Source organism: Carcharhinus amblyrhynchos, chromosome 10, assembly GCF_965287045.1.
Source record: "Carcharhinus amblyrhynchos chromosome 10, sCarAmb.v2.hapA, whole genome shotgun sequence".
Taxonomy (NCBI): domain Eukaryota; kingdom Metazoa; phylum Chordata; class Chondrichthyes; order Carcharhiniformes; family Carcharhinidae; genus Carcharhinus; species Carcharhinus amblyrhynchos.
Genome location: NC_137333.1, coordinates 79,012,570 through 79,032,109, shown reverse-complemented (window position 1 = coordinate 79,032,109; position 19,540 = coordinate 79,012,570). Strand labels below are relative to the sequence as shown.

Below are 19,540 nucleotides of genomic sequence, written 5' to 3'. Positions count from 1 at the left end.
ATTTAATAATGGGAAACGAGTAAACGGCCGACGCCTTAAACAAGTTTTTTGTGTCGGTCTTCACGGTAGAGGACACAAATAGCTTACCGATAATTGATGGTCGTGGGACTGTAGGGGGTGAGGACCTTAAAATGATTACTATTACTAAAGAGGTAGTGCTTGGTAGGCTAATGGGACTAAAGGTAGACAAGTCCCCGGGCCCAGATGGAATGCATCCCAGGGTAGTAAAAGAAATGGCAGATAACAGAAGCATTAGTTGTAATTTATCAAAATTTGCTGGACTCTGGAGAGGTGCCAGCTGATTGGAAAACAGTTAATGTGATGCCACTGTTTAAAAAAGGAGTTAGACAAAAGGCAGGTAACTACCTGCTTAAAGTCTATAGTTGGGAAAATGCTGCAATCCATCATTAAAGAAGAAATAGCAGGACAGCTGGAAAGGAATGGTTCAATCACATTACATTGTCAAGTGGGGAGCATTCCACAAGGCCAATGACTATGGCATAAAACTGTATAATTATGTTTAAATTAATATAAATTAATGCAAAGGGCATGAACCTGATTATGCTGCCAGTAGGGAAGGCGAGAATGATCTAAAAGTGAGATCTTATCAGTACAGGTTCAGCTATGGCGCTCTCGCGACATTTAGCAGCCACAACGGAATTTGCGCCCATGGCAAACAGACCTGCTAAATTCACCCAAGATTTGCTACTATTCTAATGCCATGTTAATGTTTAGCTATCTAGAATCATAGAATTCCTACAGTGCAGAAGGAGGCCATTTGGCCCATTGGGCCTACACCGAGTGCAATCCCATTCCACCCAGGCCCTAATCCCATAACCCCACTTATTTACCCTACTAAACCCCTGACACTAGGGTCAATTTAGCATGACCAATCAACCTACTTCAGGTTGATTGTACTTCAGGTGCCAGGCTTCAGGTGCTTCAGGAAGGACAGGGAGGGTGGCAGAAGGGGTGGTGGAGTGGCACTGTTGATCAGGGACAGTGTCATGGCTGCAGAGAAAGAGGATGTTGTGGAGGGACTGTCTACAGAATCTCTGTGGGTGGAAGTTACAAACAGCAAAGGGTCGAAAACTTTGCTGGGTGTATTCTATAGGCCGCCCAATAGTGACAGGGAAGTTGAAGTGCAAATAGGGAAACAGATTGTGGAGAGATGTTTTAATAACAGAGTTGTCGTGATGGGAGACTTCAATTTCCCAAACATCGACTGGAATATCCCTAGGGTAAGGGGTTTGGATGGGGAGGAGTTTGTTAGGTGTGTTCAGGAAGGTTTCCTGACACAGTATGTGGATAAGCCTACGAGGGGTGAGGCTGTACTTGACCTGGTACTGGCGAATGAACCAGGGCAGGTGATGGATCTTTCGGTAGGAGAGCATCTTGGAAATGGTGACCATAATTCTATCTCCTTCACAATTGCATTGGAACGAGATAGGATCAGGCAGGCTAGGAAGGTGTTTGTCTGGGGTAAGGGGAGATACGAAGAAGTCAGGAAGTTACTTGGACAAATAAACTGGAAGGAAGCGTTCTTAGGGAAAAGTACCGAAGGAAGGTGGCAGATATTCAAGGAATGTGTGTCTGGAGCTCTGAATGACAACGTTCCGATGAGACAAGGGGGTTTTGGTAGGTTGCGGGAACCATGGTGCACAAAGGCTGTGTTGAACCTAGTCAGGAGGAAAAGGAAGGTGTACAAGAGGTTCAGGGAATTAGGAGAGGTTAAAGATCTTGAGGAGTATAAGGACTGTAGGAAGGAACTTAAAAGGGAAATTAGGAGAGCCAGAAGGGGTCATGAGAAGACCTTGGCGGGTAAGATTAAGGAGAATCCCAAGGCCTTCTATAAATATGTGAAAGGTAAAAGGATAAGAAGAGAAGGGATAGGACCTATAAAAGGTGAGGGGGGAAAGGTTTGTGTGGAACCAGAAGAAATGGCAGAGGTGCTTAACGAGTACTTCGCCTCAGTATTCACAGTGGAAGCTGATCTGGGAGATTTTGTTATGGATTTGCAGCAGATGGAAAAGATTGAGTACGTGAATATTAAGGAGGAGGATGTGTTGGAACTTTTGAATTCTATCAAGGTAGATAAGTCGCCTGGACCAGATGGGATGTACCCCAGGATACTGTGGGAGGCGAGGGAAGAGATTGCAGAGCCCCTGGCGATGATCTTTGCGTCGTCAATGGAGACAGGAGAGGTTCCGGAGGATTGGAGGATTGCGGATGTAGTTCCTATTTTCAAGAAAGGGAACAGAGATAGCCCGGGAAATTACCGACCGGTGAGTCTGACCTCAGTGGTTGGTAAGCTGATGGAGAGGCTTCTGAGGGACAAGATTTACAAGCATTTGGAGAGGTTTGACATGATCAGGAATAGTCAGCATGGATTTGTCAAGGGCAGGTCGTGCCTTACAAGCCTAGTTGAGTTCTTCGATAATGTGACTGAACACATTGACGAAGGAAGTGCCGTGGACGTAGTGTACATGGACTTCAGCAAGGCGTTTGATAAGGTCCCCCATGCAAGACTTCTTGAGAAGGTGAGAGGGCATGGGATCCAAGGGCCTTTGGCCTTGTGGATTCAGAACTGGCTTGCCTGCAGAAGGCAGAGAGTGGTTGTGGATGGGGCTTTTTCTGAATGGAGGTCAGTCACCAGCGGAGTGCCTCAAGGATCTGTTCTGGGACCCTTGTTGTTTGTCATTTTCATAAATGACCTGGATGAGGAAGTGGAGGGATGGGTAAGTAAGTTCGCTGATGACACTAAGGTCGGTGGTGTTGTGGATGGTCTGGAAGGATGGCAAAAGTTGCAGCAGGACATAGGATGCAGGACTGGGCGGAGAAGTGGCAGATGGACTTCAACGCGGATAAATGTGTAGTCGTCCATTTTGGCAGAACCAACGGGATGAACGAGTACACTATCAAGGGCAGAAGTCTGAGTAGTATTGAAGAGCAGAAGGATCTTGGGGTCCGGGTCCACAAGACTCTTAAATCGGCCTCGCAGGTGGAGGAGGTGGTCAGGAAGGCGTATGGTGTACTGGCCTTCATTAATCGAAGGATTGAGTTTAGGAGTTGGGAGGTAATGCTGCAACTTTATAAGACCCTTGTCAGGCCTCATTTAGAGTATTGTGCGCAGTTCTGGTCGCCTCACTATAGGAAAGACGTAGAAGCTATTGAGAGGGTACAGAGGAGATTTACAAGGATGTTGCCTGGACTGGGAGGCATGCCTTATGAAGTTAGGTTGAGGGAGCTGGGACTCTTTTCCCTGGAGAGACGAAGGTTGAGAGGCGACCTGATAGAAGTTTACAAAATGTTGAGAGGAATAGATAGGGTGGACTCTCAGAGGCTATTTCCCCGGTTTGAAATGGTCGCTACGAGAGGACACAGATTTAAGGTGCGGGGAGGGAGGTTCAGAAGTGATGTTAGGGGTAAGTTTTTCACTCAGAGGGTGGTGAGTGAATGGAATCGGCTGCCGTCAGTGGTGGTGGAGGCGAACTCGCTGGGGTCTTTTAAAAGACTTCTGGATGAGTATATGGGGTTTAATGAGATTGAGGGTTATAGATAGGTCTGTAGGTTGGTAGGTGTTGATGTGATTGGCGCAACTCGTGGGCCGAAGGGCCTGTTTGTGCTGTAGTGTTCTATGTTCTATGTTCAATCAAGCAGACGCAGCATGGATTCATGAGGGGAAAGTCATGTTTGACGAATTTACTGGATTTTTATGAAGATGTAACGAGTGCAGTTGACAAAAGGGAACCAGTGGATGTGGTGTTTTTAAATTTCCAGAAGGCATTCAATAAGGTGCCTCACAAAAGGTTGCTGCATAAGATTAAGTTACACAGAGTTGGACGTAAAGTGTTAGTGTGGATTGAGGATTGGCTATCTAACAGGAAGCAGAGAGTTGGAATAAATGGGTGCTTTTCTGGTTGGCAGTTGGTGATTAGTGGTGTGCCGCAGGGATCAGTGCTGGGGCCTCAACTGTTTACCATATACATAGGTGATCTGGAGGAGGGGACCGAGTGTAGGGTAACAAAGTTTGCAGATGACACAAAGATGAGTGGGAAAGCAAATTGCGTAGAGGATGCGGAAAGTCTGCAGAGAGATTTAGATAGGCTAAGTGAGTGGGCAAGGATCTGGCAGATGGAGTATAATGGTGGCAAGTGTGAGGTTATCCACTTTGGAAGGAATAATAGTAAAATGGACTATTATTTAAATGATGAAAAATTACAACATGCTACTGTACAGAGGGACCTGGGGGTCCTTGCGCATGAACTCAGTTTGCAGGCGCAGCAGGTGATCAAGAAGGCAAATGGAATATTGGCCTTTATCGCAAGGGGGTTGGAGTATGAAAGCAGGGAGGTCTTGCTGCAATTGTACAAGGTACTGGTGAGGCCGCAACTAGAGTACTGTATGCAATTTTGGTCCCCTTATTTGTGAAAGGATATATTGGCGTTGGTAGGGAAGGTTCACCAGTTTGATTCCGGAGATGAGGGGGTTAGCTTATCAGGAGAGATTGAGTAGATTGGGCCTGTACTCGTTGAAGTTTAGAAGGCTGAGGGGAGATTGTATAGAGACATATAAGATAATGAAGGAGCTAGACAGGGTAGAAGTAGAGAGATTACTTCCACTTAGAAAGGAAATAAGAACTACAGGGCGCAGCCTCAAAATAAGGGGGAGTCAATTTAGAACAGAGTTGAGGAGGAACTTCTTCTCCAGAGAGTAGTGAATCTTTGAAATTCTCTGCCCATTGAAGCAGTGGGGGATACCTTGTTAAATGTGTTTAAGTCACAGGTAGATAGATTTCTGACCAATAAGGGAATTAAGGGTTATGGGGAGCAGGCAGGTAAGTGGAACCGAACCACTATCAGATCAGCCATGATCTTATTGAATGGCGGGGCAGGCTCGAGGGGCTAGATGGCCTACTCCTGCTCTTATTTCTTATGTTCTTATAACCTCACATTTTTCCACATTGTATTCTATCAGCCACTTCTCTGTGCACTCTCCTAACCTGTCCAGGTCCCTCTGCAGCTCCCTTGATTCCTCAATACTACCTGTCCCTCTACATATCTTTGTATCATTTGCAAACTTAGCAACAGTACCTTCAGTTCCTTCCTCCAAATTGTTAATGTTTTTGTGAAAAGTTGTGGTCCCAACACTGACCCCTGAGGTACACCACTAGTCACTGGCTGCCATCCTGAAAAAAGATCCCTTTATCCCACTCTCTGCCTTCTGCCAGTCAACTTATCCTTTATCCATGCCAGGATTTTAGCCTTAACACCATGGGCTCTTAACATATTTAACAGACTCCTATGCGGCGCCTTGTCAAAGACCTTTTGGAATCTAAATAAGTCACGTCCACTGGTTTCTCCTTTATCTAACTTCCTTGTTACCGCCTCAAAGAACTCTAACAGATTTGTATGGCATGACCCCGCCTTATCGAAACCATGCTGACTCAGTCCTATTTTATCGTGCACTTCCAAGTAATAATGATGACTAAAATCTTGCCAATGACCGAAGTCAGGCTAACCTGCCTATAATTTCCCGTCTGATGCCTCCCTCCCTTTTTAAACCGCAATGTTACGTAAGCTACTTTCCAGTCCTCTGGGACCCTCAAGTCAGTGCCATAAGAGATGTTTCCTGGCCAACAGTTTATTCTTGGTCAAATTAGAAATGGATGGATCAATAAGCTATGTGTGCAGTCCACCAACTGGTAAAAATGGGGCCTTCTTGGCACTCATGCCTTGTGTCCAAACCACTGAAAATTGGGCAAATTTGTAAGAGGCCTCATGGGGCTGGTAAGGCATCTTTCCAGTGGGTGTTGGAAGCCTGGTATTCTAGACCAGATTTACCAACTTGTTTTCGACTTGCTGCCATTCCTTAATTTAGCTGATCTCCCCAATATCTTTGGTGAAGTTTTAGTGTTCCGTGGCATAGCAATCACAATATTTATGTCAGGATCAAAGACCATTAGCTTTTGGGACCATTTTATTCTTAGAAAAATGTAATATTTCCTACAGCTGACCATGAAATATGTATTTTTCAAAAATATGCCATTGTTGCAGGATTTATTTCATTATTTATTCATGGGATTTGGCATCGCTGGCAAAGCTAGCATTTATTGCCCATTTCTAACTGCCCTTCGGAAGGTAATGATGAGCCTGTTTCTTGAACTGTCTGTAGTAATTGGTGAAGTCAATCTTACAGGGTTGTTAGGGAGGGAGTTACAAGATGTTGACCTATTGATCATGATGTAACGATGATACATTTCCAAGTCAGAATGTTGCATGACTTGGAGGGGAATTTGATGACAGTGTAATTCCCGTTCACCTGCTATCCTTGTACTTCTAGCTGGTAAAAATCACTGGTTTGGAAAGTGCTATTGAAAAGACCTTGGTGATTACTATAATGTGTCTTGTGAATGGTATACATTGCAGCGACAGTGTGCAGCGAAGGGAGGCGAATGTTTAAAGTAATGTATGGGACGCCATCAAGTGGGCTGCTTTGTCCTGGATGATGCCAAGTTTCCTCGAGTATTGTTGGAACTGTACTATCCAGAAAAGTAGTAAGTATTCCATGACATTCTTGATTTGGGCCTTGGACATGTTGATTAAGTTTCTGGGGAATCTGGAGCTGACTTTCTCACTCAGAATGCCCAGCTTCTGATCCAGTCTTTAGCTGAAGTATTTATATTGCTAGTCCAGTTAAGTTTCTGGCCGATGGTGATCCCTAGGACCAACCCTTTCACAGGTTCACTGTACAGCATGGTAGCACAGTGGTTAGCACTGCTGTTTCACAGCTCCAGGGACCTGGGTTCAATTCCTGGCTTGGGTCACAGTCTGTGTGGAGTTTGCACATTCTTCTCGTGTCTGTGTGGGTTTCCTCCAGGTGCTCTGGTATCCTCCCACAGTCCAAAGATGAGCAAGTTAGGTTGATCGGCCATGCTAAATTGACCGTAGATGCATAGGTTAAAGGATTAGTGGGTAAAACATGTACGGTTATGGGGGTAGGGCCTGGGTGGGATTGTGGTCAGTGCAGACTTGATGGGCTGAATAGCCTCTTTCTGTACTCTATGGTTTCTTACTTCCACTTTCTTGTGTTTGTATCTTTGCAGCACAAATTATATCCCTGTACATAATCATAATCAGTTTGTTTAAAAGAAGAATGATAATTCTTTACAAAATTCCATGAATAATTTCCATGCTATTTTCCTGATCGACTACTGTAACTTTGGCAGAAGATCTGCAGAAAAACTGGAAAAACAATATAAACATTTTTACAACACTTCTCTGTGGTCAGTACAGATCTTTTGCTGGAGATATGGCAGTCAATCAGGATAACCCTTTCATAAGTTCAAGCTCTTATAGTTTGGCTGTGTAACAAATAAATAGATCATGCTCTGATTTTCTTTTAATTTTAAGAATGCTAAATAATAAGAACAAACCCTTTACAGTTTGAAAAGTTTTCATAATTTTATGATTTAGAATATCATTGTTAGAGCAAGACCAATCATAAGCAATTAGTAATGGACTTACTTTAAAACAGAATAAATGGCTGAAATTTTCTGCTCAGCGATAAGGCCGCTGAGTATGATAACCTTTTTGCAAAGCAGCTTAAGGGGCTTCCTGTCTCAGCTGCAGAACGCAGCCATTGTTGGAGACAGCCATGAGGCATACTGGCGAAGTGCCACAGCCGTGCCCCTTTTGATATCAGAGGTGGGAAAAATGCTTGTTCAGATCTAGCTGACTTGTAGTGCTTTTTTTTTTAAAACTTTCTAATTTTTCAAATATTTTTCATTACTTTTGAGTTTGTATAAGCTTTAAGAAAATTTAAATAAATGTGGGGGTCTTGAAGTGAATTTAAGACTAACTTAAAATGAAATAAATGCTTATTTTATACTATTTTAAGTGTAGATTAGTAAGTCAAGTAACAATTTCTTAACAATTTTTAAGCATTTTTCATTGGATTAGACCCTCCCCTGCAGGCAGGTTTCAAAATGAGATTAGGCAAAATCCAGAAGGCTGTTTTCCCATCATTTCCCTGCTCACCTCTGTCCTTACCTTCTTACCACAATGTTCCAAGTGGCAGGAGTGGTATCAGGCATCCCACCCATTTGTGGACCAGTTGAATTCCTTGGCATGCATGGGGAGTGTTCCAACTTAATGGGTCCCTGGTTCCATTGGAGGGTACCTCCAAAAAGTTACTCTCTTTCCTTGATTTCTGAAATCCTGACCTCTATACTGTGGAAACGCCTGAATCAACTACTGGGCTGCATCCAGCACAACTTGCCTTCTCAATCCCTGGGTACTGGTACTAGAATGTTGCTGGCCTCATTGGTCGGCAACTCTTTGAGGCAGGACTTCCTTTCCCAAAGGGGTCTGTTACCAGTTAAGTGGCCATTTAAATTATTTGCCTGAGTGGGCTCCCAAGACTTTTTAGTGAGGGTGATCAGGGTCCACAATGTCCTATAATATCCATAAGGTCCCAAATGTTTTCTGTTTAGACATCTGGTCTGAGGTCAAATTGTTTTTTGAGGGATTTGAAGGTTTTTGGAAGCATTTTAAATGTGTTCATAAGTACTGGCTTGTGCTTATATATTTTTTGGTAACAGTCAAATTATTTATTTGGAGGAATTCTGTGCTCTTGGATGCATTCCAGGTTTTATAATAGGAACTGTGAGTTCATATGTTTGTAAAGTGCATTGTGTGTGGGGACTTCGAGGTGGTTAAGGAGGTGGGATGTTAATTATTTAGCTAGTTTACTTTTAAATACATTTTGAAAGGTACCCGGTTCAGATTCTGCTGTTAAATCACTTCCAAACTAGGTCCGTGCATGTGATTAACAGGCATGATTATCCAGAGTACATTTCTGGCCAAGTTCAAGAGCATCTATGTCAGAGGCATCCGCAGAGAGTTCCAGGCAGCACATTTCTGCCAACTGGACATTTGAAATTCCCAGATAAGTACTATGCATGAATGGATATTGGAAATTCCTCTGAATCTTCATGCTCAATAGTGGCAAACAACTAAATGTTTGCGAGAATATGTTTAATAACACACTGAAAATTTTATAAACCACAAGATCATGGATAAAACAGATGCAATGAGACTCAACTGTTGGGAGCAACATCCTGCGCCTCAAGGAAGCCTGAAAATTGCATCCAGTCATTTTTCAGGCATTTGCACAACTATCGGATACAGGTGATATGCCCCTTTAATCTCCTTGAGAAGCTAAATAAGGCCATCTGTGTCTTGAGAAGCACAGGTGTTGGTCAACTCTGCTCTCAAAAATAATGTATTAATGTTTAAACAGATAGGGAAAGAATTTTAACATTTTCCATTTCATAGCCAAAAGGGTTCCCCAATATATTTATTGCCATTCTGACTAAAAGGGAGATTGTATAATTAAGTATTGAGAAGAAATCAAGCTGCGATAGTACTGGAAACGGTAATAATTTTGATGTAATTTAGATCTATCCTAGTACAAAGAATGCTGTTATTACTTGAGATGCATACACATTAGTAAGCAAAATTTAACAATTTAATAGTTAGAAAATATTCAAGAATTGTAACTTACTGCAAGGGATTCCATTTGCTACACAGCAAGCATGTCACAGGAGCAAAAAGCCAAGAAAACAGAGTGTAGAAGATCATTGTAAAACATGCATTAAAGTGCACAGTTCCATACAAGGCATAACCAAAGGAGTATTTATATTTGAAAGAAATAAGATGAAAACAACTGTCAGTCTAAGGTGTTACCTTCTATTCAGAATGATTTCAAATATATCCAAGTGCATATCTTTAGTTTCCATTAGACTTTATCTAGTCTGAGGTGTATATACAATATTTAATCAATTCTAGATTTTGTGAAGGATTATTCTACGTATATAGTTTACACAACAAAGTAACTACAGTCCAGAACTACTAAGTGATACTATCATATAAATGATCTCAAACATTTTACTGGAGGTCAGTCCATAGTGGAGAACTGATTTCAATTAATAGTAAATTGCAGGGAGTGCACTTGTGATTTTTTTTATGTTTGCTGGCTATGTGCAAGGCTAAGGTGATGGCCAGGGCATTGTAAAATCTATCCGATTCTACAAGGAGTTTCAATGGCATCAAGTAATTAGCTCACAATCTATCACTCAAATGCAAAAAGGATGGGTAGACTATACAGCAGGATTGACAATCCTTGAAGTCAGTGTATGTAATAAGTTGACCAATTCAAACCTGTTAAAGTTGTAAATAAAATTTTACAGGTTCCCACGTTTTTAAGTTGCAATATGGAGTTATAGATAACAGCATGTTCAAACATAATTTGCTTTACCTTTTCCTCCAAGTCCCCTGGCTGGTTTGTAATCACTGTATCTCCCATAGTTCCAGGAAATGATGCTTTGCAGTTTGCCAACCACTATTTTGACAAAAATGCAAATAGATTTTTATTAGCTTCAAAATAATATATTTTCCTTTGTTAAATATACATCTTTATAAAACGCATACTAGAGCTAACTGAACAATGCAAAAAATATATAAAAACAGATTGCATGCGGCCTTATATTCCTCAGACTATAGATAATAAGCACTCATTTCTGGAATGTTAAATGGTGGAAAAAAACAATGATCTGTGTGGCGTTAGTGTACCTTCTAAGACAGGTTTTTAAAATAAAATCATGAGTTCTGAGCTTTGAGCTTCAGTGTTTCTCACTGCTGCCGAGCTGTTTACGAGATGTCCTTAGGTACTTTCTGAATTGGTTTTATGACCTTGCATTGTTAGGAGGAAAACTGGTTGGAAGGACTGGTGACAGGAGCTCTTTCATTTTCAGTTCTGAGCTGTAGGTTAGTTTTTGGAAGTTTTTTAGATTTTTAGGTTTCTCTCTCCCTGTTTAATTTGGAAATTCTGCTGGTTACCTGAAAACAAGATCTTCCTTTCTGATGTGGAGAATCTGCTATTGGTGGCTTGACCAGACTCTCTTCCTGGGGTGCTAGGAAGCTGTTCAGATTTCAAACTGTTCTGACTCTAATTCATCCAAAGTACCCAATTCCAGTACCATGTGGGCATTAAACTTTGCTGTGTTGAACCTGTTTAAAGGGTTGTTTATGGGATTGGTTTTGACTAGAACATCTTAGATATATATTTGTTGAGGGTTATGCATTGTTGTGATTGTTTTGTTTGTAACTGATAAAGTTTTTGCCAATTTTCTTACTATACATGTTAACTGTATTCTTAATTAAACTTTGTTTGATAAAAGCTCCCTAATGGTCATTTGAATCATATCTGAAGTGAAACATATCATGCTTATCCTAGCCAAATTCAAGGTGCAAAACTTATGATTCAACGACGTTTGGAATTTCTGACTTGAATTATAACACCTTTACATAGAACATAGAACATAGAACACTACAGCACAAACAGGCCCTTCGGCCCACAAGTTGCGCCGACCACATCACCTACCAACCTACAGACCTATCTATAACCCTCAATCTCATTAAACCCCATATACTCATCCAGAAGTCTTTTAAAAGACCCCAGCGAGTTCGCCTCCACCACCACTGACGGCAGCCGATTCCATTCACTCACCACCCTCTGAGTGAAAAACTTACCCCTAACATCACTTCTGAACCTCCCTCCCCGCACCTTAAATCTGTGTCCTCTCGTAGCGACCATTTCAAACCGGGGAAATAGCCTCTGAGAGTCCACCCTATCTATTCCTCTCAACATTTTGTAAACTTCTATCAGGTCGCCTCTCAACCTTCGTCTCTCCAGGGAAAAGAGTCCCAGCTCCCTCAACCTAACTTCATAAGGCATGCCTCCCAGTCCAGGCAACATCCTTGTAAATCTCCTCTGCACCCTTTCAATAGCTTCTACATCTTTCCTATAGTGAGGCGACCAGAACTGCGCACAATACTCCAAATGAGGCCTGACAAGGGTCTTATAAAGTTCCAGCATTACCTCCCGACTCCTAAACTCAATCCCTCGATTAATGAAGGCCAGTACACCATACGCCTTCTTGACCACCTCCTCCACCTGCGAGGCCGATTTAAGAGTCCTGTGGACCCGGACCCCAAGATCCTTCTGCTCCTCAACACTACTCAGACTTCTGCCCTTAATAGTGTACTCGTTCATCCCGTTGGTTCTGCCAAAATGGACGACAACACATTTATCCGCGTTGAAGTCCATCTGCCACTTCTCCGCCCAGTCCTGCATCCTATCTATGTCCTGCTGCAACTTTTGCCATCCTTCCAGATCATCCACAACACCACCGACCTTCGTGTCATCAGCGAACTTACTTACCCATCCCTCCACTTCCTCATCCAGGTCATTTATGAAAATGACAAACAACAAGGGTCCCAGAACAGATCCTTGAGGCACTCCGCTGGTGACTGACCTCCATTCAGAAAAAGCCCCATCCACAACCACTCTCTGCCTTCTGCAGGCAAGCCATTACATTAGCTCTTCTTCCTTTGTATTTCCTAAGGAAACCTCTGCTTTGAAACAGATGGCACAGTAAGAAGTCTCACAACACCAGGTTAAAGTCCAACAGGTTTATTTGGCATCACAAGCTTTCGGAGTGCTGCTCCTTCATCAGGTGACTCACTATTATTCATTATTTATTATGTACCACATTATTCATGTAAATTGAGTTGGTGTCTTTATATGCTCTGTTTGTGATCAGAACTCCCACCCACCTGACAAAGGAACAGCTAGTTCCGAAAGCTAGTGGCATTTGCTACAAATAAACCTGTTGGACTTTAATCTGGTGTTAATCTGAGACTTCTGTCTGGAGTGTTGGCATGGAAACAGGTCTGCTACCATTTCATCTTAAATGAGCATTGCTTGGCAGCAGGTGGGATTTCTGCCCGCAACTGGAAGGACTTTCTATCTTGGTGAGCTGTCAGCTGATCAGCTACATTAAAATCCTCCATTCCCCTAGAACCCTACCCAGACAGCGGGGTGTAAGATTCTGGCTCTGGTTTTAGTGAGCCAATAATTTCGTGGAGGCAGAAGTGAGAAAGTTTCTTTGACACTCTCGATCTCTGTTCATTATGTTTCTGGCAATTGCTCTTCCCCACCAATGTGATAGTAAAAGAACATTTTCTGCTTTTAATGCTTAAAATAAACACCAAGCACAATTGATTGAGATTCCAGTGTCCAATGTAGGAAAGAGCTTTTGCCCCATATGCAAGGAGGCTATTGTCATTAAGGGTTGCCACCAAGGAATGCTGCTTTTACCAATATAGCAATGCCCGTAAAGGAAGAATGGAGGAAATTACATCCAGAAAACCTTTGCAATTCAATCAATTTCTCCCTAATTAAGTCATTATGTAGAATCCCAACGGCCACATTTGCAAAGTTGGCCAGCTAGCCACAGCAGCGATCAAGTCTGAGCCTCTTGGTTATCATGATGTGGAGATGCCGGGGTTGGACTGGGGTAAACACAGTAAGCGGTCTCACAATACCAGGTTAAAGTCCAATAGGTTTATTTGGTAGCAAAAGCCACTAGCTTTCAGAACGCTGCCCCTTCTTCAGATAAATGAGAGTTCTGTTCACAAACAGGGCATATAAAGACACAAACTGAATTTACAAAATAATGGTCAGAATGCGAGTCTTTACAGGTAATCAAGTCTTAAAGATACAGACAATGTGAGTGGAGAAAGGGTTAAGCACAGGTTAAAGAGATGTGTATTGCCTCCAGACAGGACAGTTTGTGAGATTTTGCAAGCATAAGAACATAAGAAATAGAAGCAGGAGTAGGCCATCTAGCCCTTCGAGCCTGCCCCGCCATTCAATAAGATCATGGCTGATCTGAAGTGGCTCAGTTCCACTTTCCTGCTTTCTCCCCATAACCCTTAATTCCCTTGCCTACCAAAAACCTATCCACCCGTGTCTTAAATATATTTAGCGAGGTAGCCTCTACCACATCAACAGGCAGAGAATTCCAGAGATTCACCACCCTTTGAGTGAAGAAGTTCCTCCTCAACTTCGTTCTAAACTGCCCCCTCCCTTACTTTGAGACTGTGCCCTCTAGTCCTGCTGTTCTTTCTGAGCGGGAAGAATACCTCTACTTCTACCCTATCCATCCCCTTCATTATCTTATACGTCTCTATAAGATCCCCCCTCATCCTTCTAAATTCCAATGAGTACAAACCCAGTCTATTCAGCCTCTCTTCATAGTTCAACCCCCTCATCTCCAGTATCAGCCTAGTGAACCTCCTCCGCACTCCCTCCAAGGCCAAAATATCCTGGCGCAAGTCGTGGGGGTTACAGATAGTGTAACATGAATCCAACATTCCGGTTGAGGCTGTCCTCATGTGTGCGGAACTTGACCATCAGTCTCTGCTCAGTGACTCTGTGCTTTCGTGTGTCATGAAGGCTGCGTTGAAGAACGCTTACCCGAAGATCAGAGGCCGAATGCCCGTGACCGCTGAAGTGCTCCCCAACAGGAAGAGAACACTCTTGCCTGATGATTGTCGAGTGGTGTTCATTCATCCGTTGTCGTAGCGTCTGCATGGTCTCCCCAATATACCATGCCTCAGGACATCTTTTCCTGCAATCTATCAGGTATTCAATGTTGGCCGAGTTGCAAGAATATGTACCATGTACCTGATGGATGGTGTTCTTAAATGAGATGATGGCATCTGTGCCGATGATCCAGCACACCTTGCAGAGGTTGCTATGGCAGGGTTGTGTGGTGTCATGGTCACTGTTCCCCTGAAGACTGGGTAGTTTGCTGCAGACAATATTTGAGGTTGTTTGAAGGTAAGAAGTGGGGATAGCCTTGGCGAGATGTTCGTCTTCATCAATGACATGTTGAAGGCTCCGGAGAAGATGTCGTAGTTTCTCTGCTCCGAGGAAATACTTGACAACAAAGGGTACTCTGTCCGCCATGTCCCACGTTTGTCTTCTGAGGAGGTCGGTGTGATTTTTTGCTCTGGCGCATCAGAACTGTCAATCGATGAGTCGAGTGCCATATCCTGTTCTTATGAAACATCTTTCAGCGTCTGGAGGTGTCCGTTGCGATCCTCCTCATCTGAGCAGATCCTGTGTATATGGAGGGCTTGTCCATAGGGGATGGCGTCATTAATGTGTTTAGGATGGAAGCTGGAGGAGTGGAGCATCATGAGGTTATCCATGGGCTTGTGGTACAGTGAAGTGCTGAGGTGACTGCCCTTGATGGAGATGTGTGTCCAAGAATGCAACCAATCCTGGAGACTAGTCCATGGTGAGTCTAATGGTGGGATAGAACTTGTTGATGTCATCATATAGTTATTTCAGTGATTGTTCACCATGAGTCCAAAGGAAGAAAATGTCATCAATGTATCTAGAGTATAGCATCGGTTGAAGGTCCCGTGCGGTGAAGGAGTCTTGTTCGAACCTGTGCATGAAGATGTTGGCATATTGAGGTGCAAATTTGGTCCCCATGGCTGTTCAGTGTGTCTGGATGAAGAACTGGTTATTGAAGGTAAAGACATTATGGTCCAGGATGAAGTGGGTGAGTTGTAATGAGTTACAATTTAACGCTCTCTCCACTCACATTGTCTGTACCTTTAAGACTTGATTACCTGTAAAGACTTGCATTCTAACCATTATTTTGTAAATTCAGTTTGTGTCTTTATATGCCGTGTTTGTGAACACAACTCCCACTTAACTGACGAATGGGCAGCGCTCCAAAAGCTAGTGGCTTTTTCTACCAAATAAATCTTTTGGTCTTTAACCTAGCTTCTTACTCTTTTGGTTGTTGCCACAGAACACACTGAACTGCCTGAAACTAACAAGCTTATCTCTGAAATTATTAAAATTGAGTATGTTGATACAAAAGGAGAGAACACATTCTCATTCTAGATGATAAACTCGCCTGAGTCATGTATACCACACATACAGGATTCGACAATTTGTACAGTTCTGGCATTCTCTACCAGTGAAACACTGTTGTATTAACAATACCAGCCATTCTGCGGTCCCTCTGAGTGATAATTCCAAGTTAGTATCAAATCAGGTGCACTTCTGTGCTGGATATCCACTAGGGGCCACACTGAAACTACCCAAATGCATTTCATGTAGAACTCTTGCCAATAAATTGTGCTTTATAAAACAAAACATAGTTTCATTGTAAAGTAATGGGGGGGTGATGGCCTAGTGGTATTATTGCTAGACTATTAATCCAGAAAGTCAGCTGATGATCTGGGGACTCAGGTTTGAATCCTGCCATGGCAGATGGCAGAATTTGAATTCAACAAAATATATCTGGAATTGTGCATCTATTGATAACCATGAAAATATTATCAATTTTCAGAAAAATCATCTGGTTCACTAATTTTCTTTACAGAAAGAAATCTGCCATTCTTACCTGGTCGAGCCTACATGTGATTCCAGAGCCATAGCAATATGGTTGACTCTCAACCGCCCTCTGAAATGGCCTGTTGGTTTCAAGGACAACTAGGAAAAGGCAATAAATGCTGGCCAACCAGCAATGCCTATGTCCCACGAATTAATAAAAAACATTATTTATAATTCAAAGAATTATAAATTCTTTATAATGAATTATTTATAATTCAAAGAATTATAAAAGAATTATAAAGAATTATAAATAATTCAGGAATTACTGGCTCATGTGCTGGAAATAATGTGATGTCAAGCAACATTATTTGGTAAAGGAGCAGAAGAAAAGAACGTAGAAAAGGAAAAACATATTTATAATTACAGTTGTAGATAATAAAAATGTCACAGATTTTAAACTAGATCAGTAAACATTTAATAATGTAATATCAGAGTATTTTCTCGTGTGTTCTGAAAGTTGACTAACCAATTGTGCAGCTTCTTTCTTGTTGTTGTATGTATCCAAATATTCCTGCAGTTCTAAGACGTTGAACTTGAGTCTTTCAAGAAGCCCACATGAAATCAGCTGGAGGAGAGAGAGTTGCTATAAGTATATACCATTGTGAATTTGCATAAACTTTAAAATACAGACTTTGTGCTCTCAAGTTTTATGTACTAACTTTTTGCTGCAAGTATTAGAATCCTGTGAATTTACTGCAGTAGAGTTAGACTGACCCAGATTTTCACACTTTTCACAGGAAAGTTTGAATCTACATTTTTCTAAAAATTGCCCTAAAGTGCCTATAATCATGGTGATTTTTGAAAGAACTGTAGGGTGTGAGATTGGACATAATCATATTTAATGTACAGTGGGGATGTTTTTATATGAACCTGCAGGCATCAGGATGATACTTCCTATGTACCACACTTATGGGCACTGATACCAAGGTCAAAATATGGAAAACCTGATTCTCAACGCATCTATTTTAAAAATGCTTTTGGCAGTGTTTTTGAGCTGTGCAATTTTAAAGCTTCCATCTAATTTTTAATTAAATGATTATGGATTTTTTTTACATTTGCTCAGGAGGATTCTCAATGGTAAACCATTGAATCCAGAGATCATCTACAATCAAATAAGGGACTGAATGGCATGGGCTCAATGAATCAAGTTTGATAAACTAATAATGAGTGGGAGCCAAATTGGAAAGCCCCCAAAAATGGGAGCAAGAAACATGATGCATGATTAATCTGCATCCATTGATAACATTCTACTGCTTGCTCATTGAAATGATTTTTTATGTTCAGCCATCACTAACTACATTATTCATTGGCTGAATGCATCAGCAGGGGCTAGTGTCATGAGTATCCAACACCACTTAAAAGTAGCCTACGTTGGTTAAAGCTTGTGCAACCTGCCCAACCTTTCCTCATAAGACAACACCCTCATTCCAGAAATCAGTCAAGTTGGACCTCTCTGCACTGCTTCTAATATAATTACATCCTTTCTTAAATAAGGGAGCCAAAACCGTACACAGTACTCCAGATGTGGTTTCACCAATGCCTTGTATGACTGTAGCAAAACTTCCCTACTTTTATATTTCTTTCCTCTTGCAATAAACAATAACATTCACCTTGCCTTCCCAATTGCACGATGTACATGTATATTATTATTTTATGATTCATGTACAGGATACCTAAATCCCACTATAATGCAGAGTTCTGCAATCTCTCTCCATTTAAATAATATGTTGCTTTTATATTCTTCCTGCCAATGTGGACATGGTTACATTTTCCCACATTCAACTTCACGCTAGCAACCACCAACTCAGACACAGTGTTAATCTTTCAAGATAGAGTATGAGCGGAATCTGCATTTGGTGAGAAAATGGACACAGGTGGGCTGCAGCCAATGGGTCAGAATAGCACAAGGTCATGTCACCATGGTGTGAGGTTGTGTGCAAGCTTTATTGCAGAAGACTCAGATGAAGATTTCCATTGAGCAACACACAAAAGACTGCTTGGTATATATATATGAAGAAATACTTGATACATTAGTAAATATGCCAAAAAGCAAATTCAGATTGCTGCCATCATAGATATGGATTTCAGTGTGAAAAAGGGCTTGCAGAGTGTCATAGCACTCCAGTAAGCTGTCCACCAACAGATGACTATGATTGCAGAGATGCCAAACCTAGGGTTTGTTAGTAGTTCTGTGTGGGGCACCTGCTTGCCTCTGTTTGGAAGACAACATTCATTCTCCTACCCTTGCCACTCTGACAATGCACTTGCTATTGTCTGTTAGCCAGCCAGCTCATTAGGAAGCCTGCCAGAATGTTTGCCGTCAATCCCTATGACCATGGAGGCATCTGGCACTAATTTGACATACGACTTTTTCACTTGTATGATGGAAAAGATGGTTTCAATTCCACTAACAAACTTGTGGAGCCAACCACGATTCAAATATATTGGCTGAATTCTCAGCTATCTTTGCTGCACAAACATCAGTCATCTGTTGTGTGCAGCAATGGAAGCTCAGAGTAAAATTATACGAGTTCAACTTTGCTGCTATTCATGCTCAAATTGCTGCCATCGAAGTTAGATATCAGTATTCAAAGGGGTTTATAGATTGCCACCAAAGTTTAGCACTTTCCTTCAACACAATACTAGGACAGCTGATGCACTGACTCTTTTAGTAGTAGTGACATGATGAAGCACAAAACTGCTTTCCACTCTCAGGATGACAGCATCTGTCCTCCCACAACTGTCACTCTGCCAGTACCATTCCTATTCAGCCAGCTGCTGCCTAATCTGAGATGGTAGCATCTGTCCAAAGCTGGGCCTTCTAGAGCCATAGCTGCTCAAGGTCATCTTCTGTCTTCTCACATTGAAAATCAAGAGCCTTCTACCAACCATGCTGTAGTTCTGGTGTAACACTGTGAAGGAGCATTAGGATAGGAAAAGGAAGACAAACACCAAGGGAATGTCCAGGTGTGATTAGTTGATGTAAGTATGCAGTATGACATGAGTGATATATAAATCTGGTTCAGAATGTTTATTTTACGTTGGATTTTGTTTTTGCATTGTAGCCAGGAGGATGCTGTACTGGTCAGTGACCAAGGGAAGGTAAGGTGTGGAAAGTGTGTATGAATGGGATGTTGAAGTTCTATTTACTAGTATCGCTGTGGGAAGTGTCAATCATGCATAGCCCAGCCAGCCAAAAGGCTGTGCTTTT

At 42.0% G+C, this 19,540-nt stretch overlaps 1 protein-coding gene across 5 annotated transcripts in view; it reads right to left on the bottom strand.

The window, feature by feature from the left end:
• Positions 1–19,540, bottom strand: part of fryb (furry homolog b (Drosophila)) — a 360,066-nt gene that overhangs the window by 11,976 nt on the left and 328,550 nt on the right. For 4 of the 5 annotated variants that reach the window (XM_080197438.1, XM_080197443.1, XM_080197441.1 and 1 more), the window contains exons 57-59: positions 16,796–16,894; positions 10,321–10,404; positions 9,568–9,585 (exon numbers count right to left, since the gene is read on the bottom strand). In XM_080197438.1, the coding sequence (XP_080053564.1) occupies positions 9,568–9,585; positions 10,321–10,404; positions 16,796–16,894 (201 nt within the window). The remainder of the gene's footprint in view (positions 1–9,567; positions 9,586–10,320; positions 10,405–16,795; positions 16,895–19,540) is intronic. The other variant, XM_080197440.1, reaches the window with a different exon arrangement.